The 19857-nt window shown below is 51.9% G+C and overlaps 6 protein-coding genes across 6 annotated transcripts, besides 1 other annotated feature; 4 read left to right on the top strand and 2 right to left on the bottom strand.

Annotated features, from left to right (window-relative positions):
• Nucleotides 1-19857: part of a sequence feature (contig 1.106 681..67855(-1)) that runs on past both edges of the window.
• On the top strand, nt 210-2133 carry ANIA_10792 (putative RING finger domain protein; the record flags this gene model as incomplete). Its single annotated transcript, XM_050611587.1, has 4 exons — nt 210-251; nt 364-953; nt 1001-1489; nt 1562-2133. 4 exons carry the CDS (start codon nt 210-212, stop codon nt 1758-1760), a joined length of 1320 nt encoding a protein of 439 aa, XP_050466963.1. The 3' UTR covers nt 1761-2133.
• Nucleotides 3013-4729, top strand: ANIA_10795 (amidohydrolase; the record flags this gene model as incomplete). The annotated part of the gene is made up of 2 exons (XM_050611578.1): nt 3013-3197; nt 3265-4729. The coding sequence occupies 2 exons, from the start codon at nt 3013-3015 to the stop codon at nt 4727-4729; spliced, it is 1650 nt and encodes a 549-aa protein (XP_050466962.1).
• ANIA_06227 (putative aminotransferase family protein (LolT)) lies at nt 4861-6380 on the bottom strand (the record flags this gene model as incomplete). Its single annotated transcript, XM_658739.1, has 3 exons — nt 4861-5590; nt 5649-6252; nt 6302-6380. The coding sequence occupies 3 exons, from the start codon at nt 6378-6380 to the stop codon at nt 4861-4863; spliced, it is 1413 nt and encodes a 470-aa protein (XP_663831.1).
• Nucleotides 6534-11640, bottom strand: ANIA_06228 (uncharacterized protein; the record flags this gene model as incomplete). The annotated part of the gene is made up of 5 exons (XM_658740.2): nt 11572-11640; nt 11232-11416; nt 10725-11139; nt 6883-10648; nt 6534-6832 (listed from the first exon to the last, which is right to left on the bottom strand). Exons 2-5 carry the CDS (start codon nt 11324-11326, stop codon nt 6534-6536), a joined length of 4575 nt encoding a protein of 1524 aa, XP_663832.1. The 5' UTR covers nt 11327-11416; nt 11572-11640.
• ANIA_10793 (putative alcohol dehydrogenase) lies at nt 13958-15208 on the top strand. Its single transcript, XM_050611573.1, has 2 exons — nt 13958-14773; nt 14828-15208. The coding sequence occupies exons 1-2, from the start codon at nt 13973-13975 to the stop codon at nt 15122-15124; spliced, it is 1098 nt and encodes a 365-aa protein (XP_050466961.1). The 5' UTR covers nt 13958-13972; the 3' UTR covers nt 15125-15208.
• Nucleotides 15418-17111, top strand: ANIA_10796 (uncharacterized protein; the record flags this gene model as incomplete). The annotated part of the gene is made up of 5 exons (XM_658741.2): nt 15418-15525; nt 15600-15969; nt 16317-16445; nt 16763-16874; nt 17069-17111. The coding sequence occupies 5 exons, from the start codon at nt 15418-15420 to the stop codon at nt 17109-17111; spliced, it is 762 nt and encodes a 253-aa protein (XP_663833.2).

Here is a 19857-nt window from a genome sequence, read left to right as displayed (position 1 = left end):
TCTTATCGTGTACAGCAAGATGACCATATTCGCTGGTGCCTGCCAGTCTTTCAGACCATGAACAGCGCCTTTACTGCTTGACTATTGGACTCGAATACTCGTTTCGACCCCTCCTCTAATCCTTGTCTTAACCTCTTACTTGGATCACTTGGATTCTATCCTGCGTTCCTGCCTCTTCCGATCCGATTTCGACTTCATTTCCTCCCAACATGGATACGGGTGATCGTGTTCTCTGCCACGCCTGCGGCCAGGTATGGCCTCGCATTTTGTATGAGACACTAGAGTGTCCGTACTGCAGTTCAGAGTTCACAGAAATAGTATGCGTCTTACTCACTTTTACCCATGCTAGACTGACCTGCGCAGATTGAAATCCCTCCCGATACAGACCCTGAGCCCTCGCCCTCGCCCTCGCCCTCACACCCACATCCGGATCCCCCCGAGTCCTTTCCAGGCCAGCGTTCGCCGACGCCGTCTTCATCGAATCCCTTTGCAGACCACAACCCTTGGGCACACACGGATGATATTGATGACGGTCACGGATGGAGCAACGTTGTTGGCTATCAGTACACCCATCGCACTTTTCAATCTCCCGGCGGCAACATTCATTTCTCTTATCATGCACACAGCTTGCCACCCCGCAGAGGACAGGCTGCGACCAGAGGAGCGGTCGATGATCCCACCGATCCCATACAACCCGCTTTTCACGGTTTCAATTCGTTCTTTCAGAGTCTCACTGAGCTTAATCGGCAGCGTGCTGCGCGCGCACAAGGGCCAGGGTCACCTGGTTCACCAGGCCGCCCGCAGCCGCGAAGAAGCTTTTTCGATGAGATATATGGGCCTGATAACGGCCCCCATTCCTCTCGTGGCCCTTTCGACGACGGTGCTGGAGGTTTGTTTCCTCGTGATGCGGATAGACCTCAGCCCATGGGATCACCTCTACGGAGTTTGGGAGAGTACGTTCCATCAATTCTTTAAACTGGGTTTTATCTAACTGCTGCAGTATCCTTGAGCTATTCCACACCAATCTCAATAATCTACAAGCTGGTCAGCTTGGAGAAACGGACAGACCTGGACGACCGAATGTGCGTGTCGTGACAGGAGGGACTCCAATCAGGGCACTTCTTGAGGTTCTCATGGACATCAGCCGTAATGGGGATGCTGTGTACTCACAGGAAGAGCTAGACCGGGTAATATCCGAACTGGTAGAGCAGAATGGGAACCGCACTGCGGCTCCCCCGGCTGCTCAAGACGTCATCCGTGCTCTTCCCAAGAAGCGGGCCGACGCGGAGATGCTCGGAGGCGAAGGAACCGAGTGTTCGATTTGTATGGACGCTGTCAAAGTGGGCGACGAGGTCACCGTGCTTCCTTGCACACACTGGTTCCATCCGCAGTGTATTGAGTTGTGGTTGAACCAACATAACTCTTGTCCGCACTGTCGACGCGGGGTTGATCCGACGGCAGCGGACGCGAATGCGACAAACACGATGCCGTAAGCGCTCTCGACACAGCATGAAAAGTCAACTGATCAGTAGTACTGATGATTATTTTTGCTCCCGTACAGATCAGGAACTGAAGGGACTGACGCCCAGGCTAGACATTCGCCCTCGTCCTCGTCCAACAATCGACCTCCAACTGCCTCTGCTGAAGAAGAAGGGTCTGGATCTCGTCCGCGGACAACCAGTCGTAGCGAAAGTACAAGTTCGAATTCCGGAGGATGGACTGGTTGGGTTCGCAGTCGGCTTGGGGGAGGTGGAAGTTGAAGTCTGGTTTGTTTTCTTTCATTTCTTCCTTTTCCGCCCCCTTCTTTGTTGTTCTATTTTACACCCCTTGGAAGGATCCATTTATTTTGATTACCTAGCCAGATAGACTTTGGGCAAGTCCGGACTGAACAGGCCTACGATGTGATGAACAACAGGAAAGGCAATTTTGTGTGTACAGAGTACCTTTCTACGAATGGATGACGACGATTCCCTAATTCTGCTGAACGGGTTCTGTGACTGGTAGAATTACATATACCTTAGTGATCTCCACATTGAGCTGGAGATCTTTCTTCAGTGCCCCGGATAGGCTTGCGTCTTGCCAGCCTTTTGCTCATTCTTCAAGCAGCGAGGTGAATCCCCAACAAGCGAGCGACAAATGCTGCATTATAGACTGCGAGATACCCCGAGATACCCCGAGGCTACCGGCTGGCGCACCCGTTCTACCGGCATGATACAGCTCTCTGGATCGGACTGATTTTGCCGCCGCGCTGGTTATGGACAAGCTGCTCGGACGCATCTCCGCTATATGATCATGGTAAGGCAACTGATAGCGCACTTATTAACCAGGATATCTACGCAACAGATTCACGGGGCCAACCTTTCCTAGAACATAGTCGCCGTCTGCGTCGGCATGTCGTCACCGCTTCCTGCCGCGATCATCTTATCTCCTACGCCGTGCCGCGCAGGGACGAGTTTATAGAGCTAGTGTGGGCATGACTGTCGTCAAGTATAGCACCTCGCTTGGCCATGGCGTTTGCGGGTACGGTGGAGGGTGAGAGTCGTATGGAGGATGCACCCATGACATATTGGGGAGAGATAGTGCGGCCCTTCCTTTCGAGCTGCGGTTGCCGGGACTAGGATTAGTCTTGTGTCCTGTCTTTATGATGAAGTGGCACTTTCGTAAGAGAACTAGGAACACTAGAACCGCTGATGCGAGAGCTAGAGTGTTTAAGTTGCACCCGGGGCAATGTACCGTTTATATTTCCATTAGAAATATATCAAGCTTTACTACTATACTATGGAAGTATTACTACTTAGGTACACAGTAAGGTATGTATTTGGACTTATTGACTTTGAGACTACCTTGCCCGGCCACACATGACTTTCAACAAGCAATTTCAATCAAAAACTGGAAGATTATAGATCCTTGGACAAGGAATGCGCCTTAGGGCGAGAATTCCTTCGAGTCACATAGCGCGAGGGCTTCGCTTCATCTTTCTCCAACTTCCAACTCCAACCCCTCAACCCCACCATGAGGACCCTTTATCACAACGCCTCTGTCTTCTCTCGCACTGAATACGATAGCAAGGATGCAGATACTTGTCTCCTTGTCGAAGATGAAAGCATTATTTATGTAGGCTCCGAACAGGATGCCCCTGCATCCGATAAGCAGGTCAACCTAGCCGGCCGACGAGTCCTGCCTGGGTTTATTGATGGGTGTGTTTATATTCCAGCTTCTGCTCTATAGATCTATGCGATCCAGTATTGCTAATTGATGAAACAGACATATGCACCTCCTCCTCTTTGGCTCTTCGCTGTCAAAAATCAGCCTGGCAGGTTGTACATCCCTCTCAGAGATCCAATCAACCATCCGCGATGCAGCAACCTCCCGATCTCCCACCACATACCCGCGCCTCTTCTGCAGCGGGTGGATGCACTCCATGACGGACGGACAAGCTCTAGCCAGCGACCTCGACGATCTCGACCCCCACGGCCGGCCGATATTCATCGACGCCAAAGACCTGCATTCAGCGTGGTGCAACACTGCAGCCCTAACGGACCTAGGAATTGACAAATCCACACCTACACCTGCTGGCGGAGACATCGCACGCGATAATGACGGTAACCCCACCGGGCTACTCAGTGAGTCTGCCGCTGTAACGATCGTCTGGCCGCACGTTGCGCGGGTCGCGACGACGAACGAGAAAAAGGAATACGTGAAGGATGCGATTCGCGCGTATAATGCAGCAGGGTACACGGGAATGGTGGAAATGGCAACAGATGAGAATATCTTCGAGACCGCGCGGCAGTTGCGAGAACAGGAGCCGGAGTCATTTTCAATTAGGCTGGCTATGCATTGGCTTATTACGCCCGCTGCTAGCGAGGAAGAAGTGCTAGCGCAGGTCGATCGAGCAATTGAATTGCATGAGAAGTACAACAAAGAGACGAGCTCAGATTTCCGGATTGCAGGGATCAAAGTCATCTGTGATGGTGTTGTTGATGCCTGTACCGCGGCGCTGTTAGAGCCATATACGGCTGGTTTATCAAACACTGCCTCGACAGCTTCACCGGCACCCCTCTGGGAAGAAGGTATCCTCCGCAAAGTCGTCCAGCGCGCCGACGGCGCCCGTCTCCAAGTTGCCTTGCACGCGATTGGAGACGCTGCAGTTGCACTCGCCATCAACACGCTTGAAACCGTAGAGCCGCGACCAGGCTCACAATCCCGCCGGCACCGCATCGAACATCTCGAACTTACTTCTCCATCTGATGCATCTCGTCTTGCCTCCCTCGGTATAACTGCCAGCATTCAGCCCGTACACGCCGATCCCGCAATTCTCCGGGCATGGCCGCGTCTTTTAGGCCCCGAGCGTGTGCGCCGTGCATTTGCGTATCGCGAATTCGCCGAAGCTGGCGCAAATGTTGCCATTGGGACGGATGCACCGACAGCGCCGCATTCTGCGCTGAGAAATCTGTATACGGCTACCACGAGAAGATCAGCGAGGGAGCCAGAGTGCCAGGAAACGGTTAATGAGGGGTTTAAGTTGAGTTTGGTGCAGGCTATCAGTGCGGCGACCAGGAATGCGGCGTATAGTTGTTTTGCGGACGATGTGACCGGGGCGCTGGAGGTGGGGAAGAAGGCGGATTTTGTGGTACTTGATATGCAGTGGAACGAAAACAAATTGTTGGAAGCGAGGGTTGTAAAGACTTATTTTCAGGGAAGGTGTGTTTTTGCAGAGTCTGAGTCCTAAGATAGATGAGAGACAAGAAGCAAACGAGCCATATGTTTGAAAACCCTAGCTAGCTACTCTCTTCTTTGCCGTTTCTGCACCAATGTGCTCACGCCATGATGACTCCTTCTGTATCCCATCCTGTCAATGTTCTAAATCTTCGCTTTGGCCTGAGTTCCATTCTTGTTCGCCTCCAAAAAGCCCGGTACACCCTCCATTATATGCTTGAAGACATCACCCAACCAAACAAAATCACTCCTTTCCAGGTAAACTTGCGCGCTGAGTCTGACAAACATCCACTGCCCATGCGGAAAACACGGTACGAATGTCCCTCTGGCTATCAACTGCTCGTGTAGCCAGTGCGACAGGGGACTGACGTCCTCCGGCCGTACATTTATCGCCTTATCCTTCGTTCCAGAATTTAAGTCCAGATTAGTGATCCGAATAGGCAACCGCACATTGACCATTGAGCAACCCAGCCCCTTTCCACCTTTCCCTGCACCGCTTGCATCTTTCACAGCCCTCAACACATCCGTCCCTAATGCAGACGCAAGGAGTTCACCCGCCTCCCCAGCGAGTCGTTCAAGGTAAGCATAGATCCTCTCCTCGCCACCGCAGACCTCATCTCTGAAGTTGAGTGCTGCAGGGACACACGCATACGCGCTGTCGTCCGTTGTCCCTGTGAACTCAAAGAGCGCGACGAACGGGGATTTTCCAGTATTTGGGAGCGTGGACGGAGGGATATCCTTGTCTTCGCCTGATTCAGAAGGTGGAACCTGTGGCGGCACATACCCCCATGACGTAGGGAGACTTGTCCGGATGAACTTCTGGTTGCGCTCGGGAACGTATAAGACTGCGCAGGAGCGCGGAGTGTAGAGCCACCTAAGCATAAACCATCAAGCCTGCGCTAGGGTAATGAAAAGGGAGAGACAGGGCATACTTATGACAATTACTCGTGAAGAAGTCCACCCCTAACGCGGCCAGATCCAGCTTGATCATACCAACCGCATGTGCTCCATCAATAAGACTCAGCACACCCTCTTCCTTACAAGCCCTCGTAATTTCTTCAAAGGGAAACCTGATGCCTGGGTTTGACACAACCGTCTCAAAGACCGCGAGCTTCGGCGTCAAGCCCTCTTTTCTCACGCTCTTCAGTGCCTCCCTAAACCTCTTGACCATTCCCCCCTCTTCAAGGGGGAAAACATACTTAACCTTCCTCAGCTTGACGCCCCAGGATTCCTTTAGGGCAAAGAGGGCGCGCTCGACGGCGCCGTAGACGGTGTCAAAGTAGAAGATAACGTCATCTGCAGTCAGAGTACGGGTCAGTGCGAGATTGTGCAGGACAGTGTTGACACCTGTCGTGGCATTTTTGACCAAAACGAGGTCTGAGACGGGGACGTTAAGGAGGGGCGCGAGGGCGGCCCGAGAAGTGTCGATAAGGCCGGGCTGAATGTAACGGATGAAGATGTCGGGCCTAGATTCGAGAGATTTCTGGATGGACTGTTGCTTTTCAAGGACCTGGGAAGGGTAGGTGCCGAAAGAGCCTGGTTGTGTCAGCAATTGCTGTAAGCGACGTTGAAGGAGAGGAAAGACCGTGGTTGAGATTGTTGTAATTAGGATCGAGGAGGAAGTGCGCTTTCATGGGGGCGCCAAACGGAGTTGGAGAGGCCATGGCTAGTTTAGAAGGTTGTTGGAGGGTGAAAGAGTGAAAGAAAATCTGGAACGTTATGGAGCCATTTAACTAAGTTATTTAACTACGTGGAGATGCAAAATGCCAATTTCTGTGCTACTACTGATCATACATCAATGAGTCACAGCTCGGAAATCACCGCTTGCCCTTCTTGCGGGGTGCAACCATCTTAAACGCCGCGTTGCTCGTATCTTCCTCACGAGACGTGCTAGCAGATCCCTTCTTCGCAACCTCGCTCCACCCTCCGCCGTTCTTCTCCGCAAGGGCGCTTGTCGAAACGGACTCCACGATTCCCTTATCTGCCAGCTTGCGGCGACGGATGAACTCGTCCGCAAATCGTCGGCCATCCAGAGTCTGCGAGTTGGCGTAGACGGAATCGGAGATGATTTCCGCCTCTGCGGGAAGAAGCAGTAATTGCTGGACAAAATCGTCGACTATAAAAACGTTAGTTTGATTCAGAATCTCCCATTAGGAATAAACATACCATTGATATTACTGTTCAACCCCTTGCCCAGAGTCAACTTGGCCCACTTGGTAAACTCTTCCATAGCCCGGCTAGGGTTCGACGAAGGCGTGGTGGCAGGAACGGTCCGGGGCGCTGTGGTAGTCGCCGTTACTGCCTTCGGCCGGACTGGCGATGCAGCGACAGGAACTGGTCCGCTGGTGGAGCGCGGCCCGGTTGGAGCAACAGGAGGAGCTTTGGCCTTGCCGCTGGCACCGACGGTGGTCCAAGCACCAGAGCCGGCGCTAACCGGGGAGGCAGCGGGAGCTTTGCTGGCCAGATCCGCATAACGTTTTCCAGTAGAAGAGGGAGTAGGGGTAGTCGCGGCAATGTTCTGAGCGGCCGCCGCTGCTGCAGCTGCAGCAGAGCGTTGCTTACGGGCTTCTTCCTCCTTCTGAATCTGAGCTAGGGTCTTCTTGGCCGCGCTGGTAGTGGCCGCACCCTTGTTGTTCCAAACCGAGCCTGTCGAGGTAGGGGTTGCCGGAGATCCAGCACTGGCCCAGTTGGCGCTCGACGGGAGACCAGGGGATTGCTGAGCCTGAGCCTGGCTGAGACGTTCCTGCTCGGCAAGTAGCTGTGCACGGCGAGCAGCAGCTGCCATCTCTTCTCTCTGCGCGGCATTGCGTGCCTCAGCTTCCTGGATCTCCTTGAGAGACGGGCCCTTCGGCATCTCGTTGACTTCCTTCGCCCATGGCGCAATTGAGGTAGTGGGAGCCTCAACAGGTGTTTGAGTCTGAGAACGAGAGTTTGCGGCAAGGGACTCCGCTACGTTCTGGCGGTTGCGCTGAGCGGCGGGAGCGGGCAGTGGCGAAGCAGATGGAGGAGGAGGGAATGGTTGAGGCATGGCAGAGTCGCCCCTGGTAGCCCAGGCAGCGTCAGAAGTCGATTGCGCTTGTTGCTGCTGTTGTTGCTTCTTCTGCTCCTGTTCCTCCTGCTCCTGCGCGGCCTTCTGAACCTGCTGGGAAAGGGTTAAGACAGGTTCTTCGCTAGTGATAGACTTGGTGAGTTCCTCAAGAGCCGCATTATCCTCGGCATTTTTGGCCGGTTGAGAGGGTGCGGTTGCGGGATGAGTGGGCAAGCCTTCCGTAGTGCGCATGCCAAAATCACCTTCCTGTGCCCTCAAAGCGTGAAACTGACGGAGTCTTTCTTCACGAGCCTGCTGGTCAAACAGAGTGTCACCGTGGGTGCTATCAAATTGCTCCTGTTCCTGCTGAAGCCGCGCACGGTCTTGCAACATGGTTGCGACCTGCGGGTTGGGAAACAGGTTATCGGGCTGTCGAGCGGCGAACGAAGTTGGGCTGCCGAATGTAAAAGGGTCGGATCTGTTCACGTTCAAACGATCGAGCAGCGAAGGAAGCTGCTCTTGGCTGCTGTTTAAAAAATCCGTTCCGAGCATTTGAGAGCCGACGTTGGGAAGAGGATTGGGCCTGATAGCGCCTGAAGCATCGAAGAAACCAGACCCAGGCTGCTGCTGTTGCAAGGGTCCTTGAATCGGCGAAGGCTGAAAACCGATTGGTGAAGCTATGCTGCCGAAACTAGGCTGGCTGTGAAGGCTATGGGCACTGGAGTGATGCTGAAGCTGAGGGGGATAAATTCCAGGAACCCCAGGTTGAAATTGTGTCTGCTTCAACATTGCCTGCTGCTGAGCAAGATGCTCCTTCTGCCGTGCCATCAGATACTGCTCCTCTTGCTTTCTTCGCTCGAGGGCATTCTGTTGCTCAGCAGTCAGAGTCGTGCCAAAGCTGGGGAAACTGCCTGGGAACGGAGGCTGCGCAGAGCCAGTAGGGGCAGCACCTCCCCAAGTACTAGCATTGGGCTCAGGACCATGGGGAACCCCAATTTGTGGAACCAGGAATGGCTCTCGTGAATTACCGATGCGTCGCACCAACTGCGCTAATGGCTCAAATTCAGGGTCCTCCAACTTCCTGATCTGGAGGTCAGGACTGAAAAAGCCCGCCTTGAACCAATCATGCATCTCCAATCCCGTCCAAGGGCCCTGAATATTTCCCTGTGGATCCCGGTAAATCCAGCGCATTCGATCAGGCATCACCATGGTCCGCTGCTGAGCTGTAGGCACTGAGCCAGCCGTGCTTCCAGCCTGGCTTGCTTGCTGACCTTCCGGAACCATGGAAGTTGGAATGGAGCCTACAGCAGAAACTGGAGTATGAGAAGTGGAAGTAGTTGCAGGAACCGTTTGACCAGGTGCATCTGCTTGATGACCTGACGTGGTTAGAGAATTCTTTGATAGTGATAGAATAGACTCACCCGTTTGAGTCTCATCGAAACTGCTGAGGTCATGCCTAGGTTGCTCGCTTTGAATTTGTTCCTGCATCGCTTGAGGGAAGAGAGAACCTAGTTTGCTCGAGCGACCGATGCTTCCACTGGTTGAGATTCCAGCGTGAGGGCTAAACAGTCCGCCCGCTCCCAACGTCGCCAAACTCGGAGACTGAAGGTCAGCCATCGAGCCAAAAATGGGGTCGCCAAATCCTGTAGCAAAAGCAGACCTGTCTTTGGTAGGAGTGCCAACCGCTCCGCTAGACGGCCAGCCAGCGCCGCCAAGAGAAGGAAGACCACCCAGGCTACCCAAGTTGCTGAAGCTACGGTTACCTGCAACACTGGAGGATTGGCTGCGATCAATAGAAGGCAGGTCCATGCCGGATCCCACACGACGGATAGAACCGAACGCAGCCGAGTCTCGCAAGCCGCTAAGTCCAGGGTGGTTAGTATTCTGAATATCAGAACCGTCGGTGTCCACGTCATCCACGTCTCCCCTGTCGCCGTGCGGGCTCTGATACGGGTTTGTATTCGTCGGGCTAGTGGGCTCGCGGCCGGGGAGGTGAGGAGTCGGGTTGCGCGAATTCTCGTGACTCTGCATCAGATCACGGAAGCCAGGAATGCTAGAGGTCATCCCAAAGGCAGAGAATCCCAGCTGATCCGCTACCTGTGAAGGAGTGCTGACGTCCTGAGAGCCTCCGAGAGCCGCGCTTCCACTTCGGGGTTCGTCGGAAAACGGGTTTGTTTCACTTCGACCGGTGCGCGTCTTCAGCTGTTCACCCCACGGCGATTGAGACCGTTTTTCAGCCTCACTCTCGCCTAAGCGATCCAGATTGCTCAAAGACGACTTCTCCCTAACAGATGGTATGTCCTCCGAGCTATCTTTCGAGAACAACCCCTTTAGGCGGCTTTCCCCACGTAAACTGCCAAACCCAGGCCGCTTTTCAGTAGTTGGAGTCTGTGCAGCACTAGAGGTACCCAAGTTGAAAGCTCCAAATGCACCCATGGGCGAAAAGTTGGCATTCTGTGAAGCTGACGGCCAAGGAGAAGTCGAGCCAGGCAAGCCTACGGGATTCGTAGAGCTACGCTTCAAAGAACCAAAGGGCGAAGAAGTATCAGCGGTGTCCCGGCCTTGAGCCTCCTTCTCCTTCTCTTCCCACTTAGAAACAGACGTAGCGTCTCGAAAATCGGTTTTGCGACGTAGCAGTGAGGGAGGTGGGGTTGAAGTATTCGGTTCGTCGCGGAAGAAGCGGGAGCCGCTCGTTGTAGGAGACATAGGATTTCCGATTGAATCGCCAGTTTCCCGACGTCTAGGGCCCGGCCTTGTGGAACTGGGAGACGAGGTGTTGTAAGGCGCATTTCCTTGCGGGTAGGAGACCGAAGTTCTGCGTCCTGAGCCGCCTGTAGCTGCGTTCTCTTTGGCGGCGTTCGTGGGTGGTGGTTTAAGTGGGGAGTTGACCGAGGTGGAAAATGTCTAGACTAATCAGTACAACTCCGACCAAACATAACAAGGCGCGGAAGTAGACCCATTAAGGGACAAAGAGACCAACCTCTTTCTCATCATCAGTCATATCCACTAGTCCTAGAGGCTCAAACTGTCCTCCATGATCCCAGCACACCTCGGGCCCAATTGGATTATCCTTGTGATCATCCCGCTTCCCCCAAGCCCCGTTCGCCGTGGGTGTCTCGATATGAGGGTTCCAATCGGCGACGAAATAATCCGCAACATTCTTAGACAAAACCCCACTCTCCCGCTGAGCCTTATACAGGTCGAGAAGCTGTTCTTTTGAATAACGGGTATCGACAGATGCTCCGTTGCGGGTGGAGGACATGTGCGTAGAATAGGCACCGCCGGCACTGCCGGTCGGGGTCGTAGCAGAGGTTGCATCTCGAGTATGAGAAGGATTTGTCGCAACTGATGGGCGGCGGAAAGTTTGTGTTGCTCCGTTCATGCGAGTGCGAGACCTGCAAGCGGTCAGTCAGATGGGAAATGGAGGCTGTGGAATATTTTGCCGCCTGCAATCACTGAGAAACAGAAGACAGGTTTGGCTGCATACCACTCTCCACTGGAGGTACCATCGCCTCTCCTCGAGGCGTCTTGGGTGTTGCCAGCGGCGGCCGAAGCGAAACTCGAAGGGAGTGGCGTCGGCATTGTGTCGTGGGCGGCTTGCTGAAAAACAGTTGATAGATACCGAGAATCGGTTGGAATAGAAAAGGAAGGTGATAGTTTGTAATGTTTAAACTATATCGAGATTAGAGACTGTCACGGACCAAATGTGCGAGTGTTACCACCACTTGTGGCGGACGAGGAAAGGAAAGGACAAGGAATCCACATGTAGCTGGTTAAAGTGACGAAAGGAATAGAAGGTGGAAATCAAAAGCGGCAGGATTACGTACAGTGCTCTGGCAGAGATGCTGAGGGCAGATTGCGGGAGGGATGAGGTCAAAGTCGAGACAGAAGAACGCTAGACGATCCAAGTCGAGAAGAAGATCTGGAGGCTCGAAGTTCCTGAGAAAAATGAAGAGGCTGCGGCGAATTAGCTGGGGCCGTGGCAATACCACACCATGTATCGTCGACCTTTGTCGCGTCACGGCCGTATCTTATTATTCTACACTGTGGCCGCTCCAAATGCCAAAGCCCGGATTGTAGGAAATTTATTCTCAAGCCCGCACACAAATCGTTCTTCGGCGAGCTGCTTGAATATCTACAGCGACAACACCTCACGACAACTATTTGGTCTCAGAGCTTCCTACCTCTAAATCTCCCATGAGTATCCGCAAGAGAGTCCCTAAGTCGAGTAAAATGCTTAAATGTCATGTTACATAAGCTCGAGGAGCCATGGGAAGCAGTGCGTGGCCTTACCCTCCCTGCAGACCTACGTCCCGGTAATGCCACGCGCAGCAGTTACTGGTGCTTCAGGCATAAACGCTTTCGTTCTGCTGAAGACGTGTCGTTTCATATACAGATCAAAGTGGTTCGAGGAAGACTCCGACTCTAGGCAAAACAACCGGAGACATGCATATGAATGTGTACACAGTCGGTTTGGTTCCGTTAACTACATATTTTGAGCACAGCTGCTACTCGACTTTAGGGTTTATAGCTGTGGGCTGTATTTGATATGGTTTGTTATCGATGGAGATGTCAAAAAAGATCACAGTGAGCCAGCGAGTCTTTCTGACCATCAAATTGCTGTGGACATGGTTTTCATTCGCATGAACGTTCATCATCTGTCAGACAACGGAGCAATTTCCATGGTTTGGCTCTTGGGCATGTATCTTCCCCTAGTAGCCACCAACTTGGCTTAGTGTTGTGGCATGATCCCAAAGGAAGGTCTGGAATGCGGTTGACATGCATGCGACCCCCCGCAATCCATCCCCAGCCTCTCTGTGTGTACTTACGCTTGCAGAGTCGCAGCCACCTCCTGGACGCGTCAAGACCACTTACTACACCTACTGGAGGACAGGCGCACCCAACACGCCCCAGATCATTGCCCTGCGTTCATACTGCGGTCAGCGTTGCGTTGCAGATGATCTATGGTTCTCTGAGTCTAGACAGTGGACTCTGACTGGCAGCGATCAAGACCACCTTGGCATCCCTTACGGGAGAAGTGCGTACAGCAGAAAGGCGTAGGCCAGCCTCTCTAAAACATCAAGTGCTCGATGGGTGGCTTCCTATGGAACAAGTGGAAGGTCTACTCTATTTCTGTCCGGGCAACTTGCTGCTGCCGGGCAACTATGTTCCTGCACTCTGTGCAGTTTTGCAGGCTTCTAACGTATTCATTCCATCGTCACACAGAGTGAGCACCGAACTATCTGAATGTTGCTTATCCGTGTTTGCTGTATGACAGACAATGTGTCATGAATGTCAGCAAGGATAATGCGTCTCGACAGACCCCGAGACCAAACGGAATAAATACTGGACAAGTCAACAGAGTCAAGCCTTGAGGTGCTTAATCAATCTTATTGAAACTCTCCTGCTCGACTCGGTTGGCAAACTTCTGTCCATCACTCACACGATACCATGTCGTTTTTCTGCTCTCGAAAGACAACTGTCAGCAAGGACGTCCCTTATTCCTGGTATTGGAATGGCAAGTCCCTTCGCTCCGGGTATAAACGAGGCGAATATATCCGCGAAGTACGTACCAATTTTTGCGAACCTGAGCCATGTGGCTACTATTCGGATCAACATTATACCTACTGCGAACATACTCACCGCTATCGGCACGTATATGACTATAGTGCTTCGCCGAGACGGTTCTCCTCGAGGAGCGATCGATATAGCCAAGCATCCTGTTATCATCCACCGAGGGACTCGCGGTGGTGCCAATCAAAGCGCTATTGTGAGCCTCAATGCTATTGTCCCAGCTTCTGATGTGGATGATCACTCGTTTCTCACCCATGCGTATCTATTATTCTAAACCTGGTGTATGATTTGGCTTGCGTATAGCATAGTGGAGGTTTGTGAGTGGCAAACCGAGGCAGTTGTTCCGGCAAGTCAGATACGAATCCAACGAATGTCCGCGCACTATAGTGTCTAGACAGGTCCCGGTTGGATGAACATGTTGTACATAGTTATTTGCAGCATGCTGTTCATATAAAGTGTGACTGATAACGGGGAACATGTCCTCTTGTGATCAGTATTGAGGCCGGACAGCCTCGGTTATCGATAACGCCAGATATCCCCGCACGGTATTTTGGATGATGTGATCTTTAAATCCAACATCTACTCAAATCGCCCATTGAACTCGCAAACCGCATTATTCTATACACAGTCTTCTCAAGACACAACGATATCACAATGTCGAAGGCAATATTCCTCGGCAAAGCTGAGGGCAAGCCTGGGAAGGTCTATTATCCGCTCGCACTAAAGACCTTACCCCAACCCACCCCTAAAGGCACCGAGCTGCTGGTGAAGTTGTCCGCAGCAGCTCTCAACCATCGCGATGTGTTTCTGCGCCAGCACCTCTACCCCGGACTGACGTTTGACGTACCTATGGGCGCAGACGGGGTCGGAACCGTCGTGGGCGCAGGCCCTGACGTAACAAATCCAGAACGATGGCAAGGGAAGCGAGTCATTTTGAATCCTGGAATAGGCTGGAAGGACTCTCTTGAAGGCCCGGAGGATCCCACAGGCTATAAAATCATGGGAGGAACCAAGTTCTACGACAAGGGTACATTGCAAGACTATATTACGATCGACGAGTCAGAGGTCGAAGAAGCCCCGGAGCATTTGTCAGACGCAGAAGCAGCCGCCCTACCCCTGGCAGGACTGACAGGATGGAGGGCCCTAGTGGTAAAGGCAGGCGAGAGCAATACCGGCAAAGGCGCTGCCGTTCTGATCACAGGTATCGGCGGAGGTGTGGCGCTAATTAGCTTGCTTTTTGCTGTTGCGCGAGGTGCCGACGTGTATGTTACCAGCTCTAGCGAGGAGAAAATCCGCAAATCTATCGAGCTCGGTGCCAAGGGGGGTGTGAACTATAAGGAAGATGGCTGGGAGAAGAAGTTGCTCGGCCTGCTTCCTAAGGGAAAGAAGAACTTTGACGCCGTTATCGACGGAGCGGGTGGTAACTCCGTCGAGAAGTCTGTCAAACTGCTCAAGGTCTGAAGCCTCTTAATGTCTCTTTTGTTATCTGTGCGGGCTAACACATCACAGGCTGGCGGTGTCCTCTCCATCTATGGAATGACAGTCTCTCCCGTGATGCCATTCTTGATGCAGGCCGTGTTAAAGAATATTGATGTCCGCGGCTCGACAATGGGTTCTCGGAAAGAATTCAAGGACATGGTCGAATTTGTCAAGACGCACAAAGTACGCCCGGTGGTATCGCGCGTCGTGCAGGCCGAATTGAGCGATGTTGCCGCCCTGGATGGACTGTTCCAGGATATGAAAGATAGTAAACAGTTTGGGAAACTGGTCATAGAGTTTGGGAAGCCTTCGGGAAGTAAGCTCTAGAGACGAAGCTTCTGATGGACATTATCTATCTGTAATACTCGCGGAGAATCAATCAGCTTGGATCTCAATTCTGGAAAGTAATCTCAGATGTTGGCTTGCCCTTTCCAAATTCGACCACGATGAGTGCCACTCGCTCTTTCTTTCCAGCGTAGGCTTGCAACATCACGGCGGCCAGTTGTTCAAGACTAGAACCGTCATCATACCTTACTGAACGCAGTTATTCTCTTATCATTGAAGCGCGCTCATTTCTGAACTGTCACTCGCATTGCCCTTGTCGCCTTGAAGTCACTGTCATGGATGAGGACCTCATCCAGAAGTATGGTCCAGGGATGTCCTTCTATCGTGCGCAGATCAAAGCGGCTCAAAGGCAAAAGAGGCTAGGAGGCGAAGTCGTTCTCACGGTATGTCAAACGGTAGATGTACGGAACTGTTCGTTGCCTGGGCGAGAGGCGCAAACTAACGCATCATCTGGCAGAGATACTGTGCAGCCCTGAGAGAATTAACGCTTTCGAATAAGCTGCTTGAAGGCAAGGTGAAGCAACTATGCTCTGATAGTCTCCGACTCACCTTCGACGTAACGCTACTCAAGCGTCATATGAAAGCTATTAGCGGCGAGCTTCTTGTGACATGGCAGGCCGACATTTTGACGCGGCTAGTTGAAGTCATCTACGAAAGGCACGGATGGAGAATGCCCGGGGAGGTTCTCGTCAGCGACAAATACAGCCTAGATCGGGATACGCTATCGAAAATATACGTAATGGCAGCAAGAAAGATTAAGAAAGAAACGATCATGAAGAAGGCGGTTGGTCTCTCAGAGCAGTACTATCTTGCCCTCCAGAGGTACAGTGAGGTAGCTTCCCCCCTCCTTCCAGCAAGCCGACCCTTTTACCGACCCACAGCCTAACGCAAAGGAAAGGTGGTCCATCTACGCAGTACGAATCCCTTCCGGTCGGAATCTAGCTTCGCGCGGTGGCTGGTTTCGCAAAAGTCGACCCGGCCAAAGATGTACCGGTTCTGGGCACGGCTGTTTCCCGTATGCTATAGTCGAACTATTCAGGAGAGCTCTGAGATGTTCTGAAGCAGCCATCCGGTGAAATCTCGGTGATATATTGACACTATCAGGGGAGGGAGCATCGAGTATCCGCTAGACTTGGTATTTAGAGGCGATATAGCAATGTGAGACAAGTTGCAGGAACAGGCGAATGGTTTCGTGAGGTACACTCCACGACAGTGGCTCGCGCAAAAGCGCCGGCTGCCCGGCTATTCCTAACAGAGAACTGGCGGTCACTGCTTCCATGTTTTGCTCGCTGGCTTTATCTGCGTGAGTGATGATCTCGTGGTGTTGCCGCCTCTGACTGGCTGTGTTTCTCTTATTTTTGGTGCACGCGGACTCTGGATTGGGCAAGTTGGCTTGACCCTATCACCATGCAGGGCATGATGGGACCTGTGACAAGTATAGTGCCTCGCTCTAGGGGGCTTTGTGGTCAGGAAATGGTATTTTGTTAGGATGGTGAGGAGTTATTCCTGTTAGGTGTGTATATGTTATGGACGCTGACGTATAGTGCTCACGGATCAGCATCGGGTTTGGCCGGTATTGATAGTACGAAGAAACACTTATAGTGCTAGAAATAGGAATAGATGGACCCTTCAGTAAACTTGGCACTGTGGCAGTGAAGAGTGTCTTCCCTAGGTCGTTACTGGGTCTTAATGCTCCCACAAGGGTTTTGCACGAGAACCCGTCTCCACGCAGGTAAGCAACAGATCCAAAAATGTCACGTCAAAAAGATCCCCTGATTGATATGATAAGCGGGCTACTTATCTTTGCTTGGAAGTTACATCAAGTAGTTCAAGTAGTAGAAGCCAATACCGCTGAAAGAGGCTTGTCCACGATACCGAGGCCTTGTCCCCGCTACTATATATATGATCTATAACCCCCACTAACAGCGCCATAAAAACCTCATGCAATTACACCGGCGTAACCCGATAAAAAAAAAAAAAAAAAGAGTATTCAAATAAAATACCCCGATTCGAAGAGCATCATGATCTACACATAGTACACTGTAGATTAGGGGTATCCCTTATGGTGCTGTGCGGTGTTTTGTGCTTCAAGAAGCTGCTGGTGCTAAACTACCTCCTGGCTCCGCAGTCCGTACCATAAGACTGCACGAAGCCTCTATACTAAGAATTGAGACAATTAACGACCTCTACTTTGTGATAGGCATATGCTACTCCAGTACCACATGAGCGAAAAAAAAAAAAAGAACTAGAGGTGAAGATCGCTGATTTCGTATGGAGCTGGAAACAGAAAATCTTACCGTATGGTAACCGAGCTCTGGCTGGACGAAGTCGAGAGTGGAACAGGCTGAAGCCACAAATTTAGTGCTCCAGGCCAACACCTCTGCCACTATTAATATAAATAATTCTTTCTCAAAATTCGGCTGAGGATCTTTGCTCGATACTGGGTTATGATAGGAGTTCGGTGTAGGAAGGCCATGATATCTATGGACCGAATAGATGGATGGTGCATGAACGTGGTTAGTCTATGCGATTTCTCTAGCTCTATAAATAAACTGTCTGAGTTTGCAGGAGTAGCTCTACTAAGCCTGTAGAACACCTCTACAGGTTGCATGCGTTCAACTATCTTCTCTAGTGGATTTTCTGCGCAAAAAATGGGTTTGAAGATGATGGCTTACTGAGATTGGCCAATCAACCTTAGGATTGTGTAGTAAGTCCCAGACATATCTGATCGGCTCTCACCCGTGCTGTTAAGCGAAATCCAATTAACAAAGAGAAAAACTGGAGTTCTAAGTTGTGTTTCAGTCGGCTAGTGAAACAGATCGTGTTTTGCGAACCGGATCTGAGCCTCTTTAAAGTTTCGACCAGGCCAAGTGCGGGTTGGCAGTCCTGATGATCGCCCCGTTGGATCGAAAGGGGAGTGTTACTTTTTCCAAGGGGTTGAGCGTTGACAAGCTACTTGGTGTACTTTCTTTCCCTGGCGAACTATTGGAGTTGCGTGGCGCCTCTAGCTTCCCCAGGGATCCCAAGCCGTCTTAGGCAGTGCGCGCGGTTGACGCCAGCATACTCCTGTCTTCTATATCCTGAAACTCGGCTCCGACAATTGGCTCCGACGAGTAGCTCCGAATGATGAGAAGGCCAGTCTACGGCTGAACGTACGTCACAGCTGAGAGACGTCCTTGATTAGGTCTTCAGCACGTTCAGAGACTCAGACTGGACTATCATCCTTCCTAATCGACGCAATCTATCGGGAGAAAAACTGGCCGAGCCGGCTTGCTCAGCGGGATCGGAGGAGACGGGGCTCCCGGAAGGGTTGAGTTCCTTTGGGAAGTGGCAGAGAACTGCAAGGCCTCCCAGTTTCGTATCCTGTCCATACTCCTGCCGATCAATGTAGCGCCGTGCTGTGTACAGAGTCAGGCTACTCTCGATAAGAGGAATGTGGACAAATCTGTCACCGCGTGCCTTGCCTTTTCCCCTGCAGTAAGTGAGGGATAGAATGCACAGGAAATCAGCTGTGCACCGTGCATCAGTATAATGACGACGCAAGGCGCAACGTGCAGTTTGCTCTCTAATGATGATTGATGATCAGCCGAGAAGAGGCCCCGTTGTTGGAAACAATCATTATGTTGGACAATAATTGGTTCTAGCCTCTTCAGGCAAATAAAAAAACGGTCATTTTCTTGCGAGTATAGCAGAACTCGTCACTGCGATTCTGTCAGCCACGATATTCTAGAGGAAGGAAGGGAAGAGGCTGAGGCGACGATCGCGCTGCCTAGTAGAGAACCGTGCTAGGAACCGTGCTAGGTTACATAAATGCGGCTGACAAGAAAGATCTGTATGTTACTTCTTTGGTCTTAGGTCATCTTGAGGCAGCGGTGTAACCTTAACGTCACGTATATCCGATTCCGAGCGGTTGATTCTTTCCCTTTGCTAAGATCGCGGTTTCTCAACCGAAGATGATTGATTACTAAGCATATTATCTTTTTTTATGTCGATGGGATGCAGTTAGCGCGCTAATATCGAATGCCCGCCATTCGTGCGGCGTACCTTTTAGGCACCTATATTCACGGGTCGGGTTCGGGAGTCCCAAGAATCGGTACGCAGACGCACTCGATTTCTTACAACACAATCCTTAGGGCAAGTCGACCCGTTTCCCGGTTCCGAACGCCGATTATCAGAATGTTTCGGAATGTTCCAGCGTTCAGCTGGAAAAGTTGAGCAGTGGCTGAAGATCGACAGACGTTTAGTACCATCGCTTTGCTCTTCCCGTCATGCTCCGTTGCCTGCAGAGAAAAGCTGGTGGCGGTGCGCTGGATTTTCGATATGTAATTGGCTCCGGCCGAGGATTTACCGACCTCGGCTGTTTTACCTTGACGGGCAACACTTTAGTACGGCGGGGAGCGGGCACCCAATATAGACTCATGGGAGTACACGAGAGGTACTAGTGACAGCAATGCACCCGAATCCTGAAAAGTTCTTCCTCAAAGATTCGCCTTCGCGGTCTTCACCATGATTTACAAGCCAGGAGCGGCTGTCGGTCGCGCTCAACGCGGACGGTTGCATATGGGTCCATACTAGCACTTGAAAGCTGTACTGTGATTGATGAGTTCATCCTAGCTCGTCCCCTCCATGTTCAGCTATAGGCTATTGGCCATGGGCCCCGTCTTCACCCAATTTTTTGTGATGCTATCGGTCTGGCAGCCGATTCGGGGTAAAGC

Source organism: Aspergillus nidulans, chromosome I (genome assembly GCF_000011425.1).
Source record: "Aspergillus nidulans FGSC A4 chromosome I".
Taxonomy (NCBI): Eukaryota; Fungi; Ascomycota; class Eurotiomycetes; order Eurotiales; family Aspergillaceae; genus Aspergillus; species Aspergillus nidulans.
Note: the sequence above shows the minus strand (reverse complement) of the source record. Positions and strands in the feature narration are given on the sequence as shown.

Excerpts from the sequence above, each read along its gene's own strand:
- ANIA_10793 (XM_050611573.1), top strand. The coding sequence starts at position 13,973 with ATGTCGAAGGCAATATTCCTCGGCAAAGCTGAGGGCAAGCCTGGGAAG. Across the intron at positions 14,774-14,827 it reads AGTCTGTCAAACTGCTCAAG|GCTGGCGGTGTCCTCTCCAT; the intron begins GTCTGAAGCCTC and ends AACACATCACAG.